General features: G+C 41.9%; 1 protein-coding gene across 2 annotated transcripts in view; it reads right to left on the reverse strand.

Moving 5' to 3' along the window:
• Positions 1 to 442: 442 nt before the first annotated feature.
• Positions 443 to 7,201, reverse strand: part of RAD51 (RAD51 recombinase) — a 15,727-nt gene continuing 8,968 nt past the window's right edge. For both annotated transcript variants that reach the window (XM_019552240.1, XM_019552239.1), the window contains 4 exons: positions 3,816 to 3,929; positions 2,314 to 2,443; positions 1,913 to 2,034; positions 443 to 1,623 (listed from right to left, as the gene is read on the reverse strand). In XM_019552240.1, the coding sequence (XP_019407785.1) occupies positions 1,500 to 1,623; positions 1,913 to 2,034; positions 2,314 to 2,443; positions 3,816 to 3,929 (490 nt within the window). In that variant the 3' untranslated portion in view covers positions 443 to 1,499. The remainder of the gene's footprint in view (positions 1,624 to 1,912; positions 2,035 to 2,313; positions 2,444 to 3,815; positions 3,930 to 7,201) is intronic.

Here is a 7,201-nt window from a genome sequence, read left to right on the forward strand (position 1 = left end):
GACCCTAGAAACTATGAAACTATGTGCTGTACGGAAGGAATGTCAGTTTTGCTTTAAGGATGAAAGAAAGGTTGACAACAGGCTTATTTAAGTATTTAACATCTCTTAAGGAGGATTATTATTTAAAAAAAAGGTTAATAGCCTGTTTAACAAGCAACATAGACTTTGGCGGGGAAGTGCTCAGCTGTACAGATTACACACACATGCCCACCTCTACAAATCAGGAGCCTATATCCCCCTGACTTTTGCTTGGGTACTTTTGAAAACCTCTTTCTACTTCCACTCTCTGAGTGCTTAAAACTGACAGGTTTTACAGCTAGATGTAAAAGTCTGTTTCAGACCATTAGGAAACCAGAGGTCTGCAGGTCAACAATTTCATACCACTGGAGGTAAGAATTTCAGGAGCACATCATATCTAAAGTTAGGTTTAGAAACAGGAAGATTTGCATTTAGGGTGAATTTAATCATGCAGCGCAAACAGACAAGGAGGTCCAAATAATTGACATTCTATGATGATAAACATTTTAAAAACACATAAAGAGGAAAGAATAAAATACTTAACGAGACTGGGGTGGGGGGGGAAGATGACATTTTACGTTTTGGTGCAGTTGAAGCTACATAATAAAGCTAAGTAGTTATCTACTGGGAAATGGAGAGCCAGCACCACCACCCATCTTCATAAAGTCGCCTTTTCTTGAAGTACATTCTCTCACATCAAACCAAATTCAAACTGCAAGCTTATGAAGTCTCAGAAGCTGAACAGAGTCACTAGCTGGTTCTTAGGAGATTTCTATGGGAAAATGCATTGTCAAAAGCAGTTTTGCCAATTCTGAAAACCCCACTGGTCTTAACTGATATCTTGCTGAGACCACTAATATAAATCAGTATTTTTCACAACTCTTTATTAAAAGCAGGATTCTCATACAGTTCTGAGATAAAAGAAAAAAATAGCTACTTACAAAAAAACAGCTTATTTGCAGTATCGATAACAAATGAGTAGTAGAAGAAATATAGATTGTGATCAATCTGAAACACCATTATTATACTTTTAAATCTGCAGCACTGTTTTGCTTTTTTGTCATTAATCATTAAACTGGAAAAATGTTTAAGTTAGTACTCTTCGCACTTGACAAACCCACGAACCTTGCAAAATTGTGAATTGTTGCGAAGTGCAGTCACAACACTACTGCATTATATCCACCTCAGGATCCAACTTGGCAGCAGTTATTGTTGAATGATGCCTATGGAGGTCACAAGTCCCCTGCATATTCTGAAGAAACCATGTTAGAGTGTTATACAACTGCAGCCCCAAGAAAATATTCCACCAACCAGTTAGCTGCACCTGATGCGTCCCAGATGCATCCGCTAAGCTGTGACAGTTTCCTCAGACAGCCTTTCCATGGTAACTGCAAGGTAGCAACTAAGAGTTGGGATCATAAAGAGAATGCAGCCTCCTGTGGCCAGAAGACTTAAGTTACAAATGAAATGGAATGGGTTTCTCAGTCTTTAGCATCTCCAACACCATCAGCATTAATAGCGAACATAGCTTCAGCCTCAGGAAGGCAAGGAGAGTCATAAATCTTGCATATTCTGGTTTCACCTCGACCTTTCCTCAGATACAGCCTAACAGAGAAAAAAAAAAATGTGTTAACATTAAGCTTTTGATGGCACAAGATCCAACTTACTGGGGGATCTGCAAAGCTTTAGGAGTACTGTACAATACTACACAAATGTTTTTGCATTAAAGAAAAATAAAAGCCAGTTGTCAGTGTTCAAAGATTTCCATGGCTTTTGAAAAAGCAGACAAGAAATTATATCAGCTCTGTATTAAAAAATTGCAAGTGTCAAGTCAGTAATTCCAAAAGGCCTATGCACAGTAATACAAGGGAAAAGTGGTGCTGTAGTCTTTTACCTGGTGGTTGAGGCATGTGCTATGATGTTCCCTCCAATAGGTTTTTTAGGGTCTGCAGCAAACATGGCTGCTCCATCCACTTGTGCTACCACCTGGTTTGTGATAACAACTGCCACACCAAACTAGCAGGAAAGAGGTACAAAAGTCAAGTTCTTTTCTACCAAGTATACAAGAAAAAGATACTCTCCAATATCCAGATCTCCTTTCTAGACAGTCCTCTGTGTACCTAGAGCTGATGAGATCTACTCAACCCCCACCACAAAGCAACTGGAAATAGCTGTAACAACAAATAGATAATCCTTTCATGAAGAAAGATCAGTAAGAAGAAATCCATGGAAAAAGTCAGGAGGTAATGGAGTTACATGGAGAATGACAAAAGACAGAGCCCACAGAGAGTTTACCTCATCTGCAAGTCGAAGCAACATCCGCAGAAATCTAGCCAGGTGCATCTGCCTGGCTGACAGCTCACCCCGGCCAGAGTAATCAGTTCTGTAAAGGGCTGTGGCACTGTCCACTATCAGCAATGCATACCTAGAGGATATCATATATACATATTATTGACTCAAACATTTCAAGGCAGGAACCAGGTCTTTGGTTTGTAGAGTGCCCAGCACATCATGGTTAGAACTGGAAAGATAGGTCAATGCAAGTCCCCCTTCCAACTATGAGGAATCTTGCTAAAGTAGTATAACTTGTATTGCGGGAATGTCTTTTTAAAAGTAATCTAAATATCTTGGGTAGCATCATTTTAGTTTTAGGGACAATCCACCTGTCCTCTACTGCTTTCATTTATTTTAACAGTGAGAGCGCTACTAGCAAAAGCCACTATTACTTGGCACTTAGATCAGTTCTTGCCTTAAGGGTGGCATTGTGAACTGATCAGGTCTAGCAAGTGGAGAGAATTGGCACCAGCCCAATACATTTTCAAGTGGCGCTGTACTTATTAACCCAATTTATTGATCAATCTCCATAATACAGTTAAGGTCAGTGGGGTCCACTCCCATTCTGTGACATACGAGGAAGCTGAAGTAGTACAGGACCTGAACAACAATTAAGGGCTAAGAACTGATGGAGCAGGATGGAGGCTGTGGATTCTGTACCACTAAAACATGATCCTGTGAGCTGCTGAGTACTGACCAATCCAGTTAAGAACATGTGGAGTCCCTGAGAGTCCAAAACATTTTTCATATGGTTAGAAAATAAGCATATACTTAAGTGCTCCAAAAAATCCACCTAGATTTAATAAATCATATCAGCAACTTTGAGGATCAAGCCTTTAATGAAGTTTCCTGTTCCAATTGGTCTCTCTCTCCAATTGAAACTCATGATTTTAATTATAAACCAAAGCCATCACAATCCACTGGTTGTACTGCAAGCTTTTTTCTTAAACAAAACAAAACCAACCCCCCACCCTCAAAAGGCGTGACCAATTTAGTTGCCTTAATAGTATTTGTCCTCTGAAGCATTGCTTAAGCACCAACCCCCCCCCCCCCAAAAAAAAACCCACCATTCCATACATTTGAATTTAACAAATAGTGCTAAAAATGATTCTGAACTAGTCTTTACAAATCATTCTATGGTTGTAGCAAGTTACAGAGAAAAGGTGCTAATCTAAGCTACCACTGCTTTAGCCAGAAGCTCTAGCTAGATTCTTATGAGAATCATGCAGAATTTGACTAGAGACAGAATACCAATTAAGAAGCATTTACAGCTGAATGCAGTATTCACTGGCTTGATCCCACCTGCTGTGGAATGACTAGACTTTAATAGCTGCCCTTGTCTGGCAATTAAGAAAGCAAATGCATCTAGGAAAGTTAACTTAATTTTTTTCAGCAGTTACGACAGCTTTTACAGTGTTGTCATTTAAAGTGTATAAATAATTTCTGCTTATGTCAACTGTTACCTTGATTCTGCCATCATAGCAGATGCCTGATACAGGAGCTGGGTCTGATGGTCTGTGTTAAACCCTCGAGCATATGCTACATTATCGAGAACATCACTGCCAGATAAGCCATACCTAGGGAAGGATATCAGATGAAAAAAATTCAGATACTGCATATCTCCTGATAGGAACTACCAAGTAGATGCACCTGAAGGCAAGAGTGAACTGCCTCGGAAGACAGAGAGATTGCAGATAAATAAAAGCTAGTCACTAAAATTAAAAAAAAAAAGATCAAAAAACAGAAAACAATGCAATGAGGAAATAGTAGTCTTGGAGTGATGCTGTAGCCATGAAGGTCTAGGAAATATGCAAGAAGCGAGGATTTTTGTGGGCAGTTATTTTATTGGACCAACTGCATGGTTGGGATAGATTTAGACAAGCTGTTGAATGAAATGCTTACAGGCTCACCTTCAACCATGCTGCACTGCCCCTCAGAAAAAGCCAGAGCGAGGGGGAGCCCGAAGATTCCAGATGCTGCTGCAGCCAAAGCAATGGGGGGGGGGGGAGCAGTAGTCAGGCAGGAGCCCAGAGGCCACAACTTAACCCTTCAGGGGCTGCATGGGGCAGTTGGACAGCCCCGACCTAGACAGTCACTAGGGATGTCAGAATGGCCTCAGTTTCCAAGAGTGGACTATTACTGCTTGCTTAGTCTGACATATTTCAAAATCCAGGTATGTGGCTTTCCACTCTCTGGTCCAAAACTAGGAATTTAACCAGACAAGTCACGCTGACACTGAGTAAATAAAGGATCTGGGCTCAAGTTCTGGTGCTCTTACAGAAAAGGCAGATACTTATCCTATTAAGATAATTCTGTTTTTCACAGCTAAATGCATTCAATTTCCCCTTGGTTTTTTTTTTTTTTTTTTTTTTTACAGAAATTAACAACAACAACACACCACACAAAAAAAACCTGACTCCTTAGCTAACTATAGCTTTGGATGATGCACACTGAAAATTTTGGCTACCATTCTGTCTGCCATTTCTAACTCTCAGTCAGCTATGAGCAGTAGTAATAATCTGTGCCACTTTATGATTATTAGTTGATATGCCAACTACAAAGTAATTAACTCCTATCTACCACATGAAAAGTCTTCTGTGCTCCAAGTAAAAAACTCAAAAAACAGTGGTTACAGTTCAGCAAGAAAACTTCACATCTAGAGTGCTGTTCTTTTTATGCTTGCTTCACTCCATGAATGCAAGGAGGCCAACTTACTAGTCCTCCTTCTTCCTTAAAGTGGACTGTGTGGGTCAGGAAGCAGACAGTTATACTCGTTTGCTGCCTTTAAGAACCCTTGATTTGCCAAGCAGTCATGGAAAGGCCTGTGAACACAAGTTTATGCTACATACAGACTGGTAGCTTTGTTGTGTGATATTATACACCAAACATACTATGAAGTTGGCTATAGCATGGTGGAAGAAGCTACAGCTACTTCATTTGATGCAGCCCATGTGGGGTCTTGACAGAGAACCCACCTCTACAAGAAATTAGCTGAGGAATGGGAATGACTAAAATAAAGCTGGGGTTGAAGAAATCTCTCCGACAGGAGGGCCTCTGGAAGTAAACGCCCTTTGGCTGCTTGAAAGGGAAACAATTAGTTGCAGATTGTTAAATTGTAGCTTTTTGTAAGACAAGCAAGGAGGACTTTTCTTTTTTAAGGCAGAGAAATGGATGCATAGAAATTTGTTTTGTTTTCTAGAAAAAGCAGCAGACACAGCATTCTGATGAACCACAAACTTGAATCAGACTAGCCAAAGTGCAGCAGAAAACACTATAAACAGTTTTATGCTGGGTCTCTGTAGAACATCCTAGCCACTGACTTCAAATCAAATCAGCCTTTTGGCAGGATACAACATACTTCAGGCCAGAAACAGTACTCATTTTATTGGAAGTTCCAGCTACCATGGCAGCTGGTTTGCTCTGATGCCATGATTTCAGTCACTTACAAGGTGAAGTAATGACTACATCACTTATGACAAGTTTAGAGGTTAGGTTTATGACCAAATTCCAAGGTGAGAAAGTATATTTTGTGGCTGAAAAAGCCTCTGCCATTTTAGTTGGCTAAGGTATGTTTTGTTTCCTGTCCTAAAAACTCTGGTGTTTCTCTACTCTTTTAAAGATGTTTCATTCCAACAGTTGGCGAAATGCTAGAAGACAACAATTTTTTTGCCTCTGTTTTCTTGAACAGGGACTGGGACATCCTACCTACCAGAGATAGGGACAATCTCAGGGATAGCTCTGTCAAGCCTTCAGTCAGTACAGACGTAGTTAGGGATCTTCTGGAAGAGCTAAACATTTTTAAATCTGCAGGTCCAGATGCCCTCCATCCAAGGGTGATGAGGGAGTTGGCAGGGGTCATTGCGGAGCCCTTGGCCTGGCTGTATGAGCATTCATGGTCATCTGGCCAAGTGCTGGGGGATTGGAAACTGGCTAACGTGGTCCCAATTTTCAAGAAAGGGAGGAAGGAGGACCCAAGTAGCTATAGACCTGTAAGCCTCACCTCGGTGCTCAGGAAGATTTTGGAGAGAATCATCAAGGAGCACATCTGTGGGAGCCAGAAGGGGAGATCATGCTCAGGGGCAATCAGCATGGGTTCATCAAAGGCAGGTCCTGCCTGACCAACCTGGTTGCCTTTTATGACAAGGTGACTAAATCCTTGGATGATGGTGTTGCCGTGGACGTAGTCTTTCTAGACTTTAAGAAGGCCTTTGACACTGTCTTTCACCCCATCCTCATCAATAAATTAGGCGACTGTGGCATTGGTGCCTACACAGTTGGATGGGTAAAAAATTGGCTATGGGACGCACCCAGAGAGTAGTGGTGGACGGGTTATACTCAACTTGGCGAGATGTGAGCAGTGGGGTCCCCCAGGGCTTGGCCCTCAAGCCTGCATTGTTTAAAATCTTCATCAGCGACTTGGATGAGGGGGTGGGAAAGCACGCTGTCCAAGTTTGTTGATGACACTAAGATGTGCAGTGAGGTGGACACACTTGAAGGGAGAGAGCGTCTGGAACTAGATTTAGACAGACTACAAAAGTGGGCAGATGTGAATAGAATGGGGTTCAATGTGGACAAGTGCAGGGTGCTGCACCTTGGGAGAAGGAATCCACAGCAGACATATGGGCTGGGAATTCCCCTCTTGAAAGCACAGAGGCGGAACGGGATCTCGGAGTCATTACCGACTCCAAGATGAACATGAGCTGCCAATGCCAGACTGCAGCCAGCAAGGCCAGCCAGACCTTGTCATGCATCCAAAGATGCATCTCAAGCCAGTCCAGAGAGGTGTTACTCCCCCTCTATGCGACTTTGGTCAGGCCACTGTTGTGGAGTACTGCGTCCAGTACTGGGC

Source organism: Crocodylus porosus, unplaced genomic scaffold, assembly GCF_001723895.1.
Source record: "Crocodylus porosus isolate Cpor-Errol unplaced genomic scaffold, CroPor_comp1, whole genome shotgun sequence".
In the NCBI taxonomy this organism is placed as follows: Eukaryota; Metazoa; Chordata; order Crocodylia; family Crocodylidae; genus Crocodylus; species Crocodylus porosus.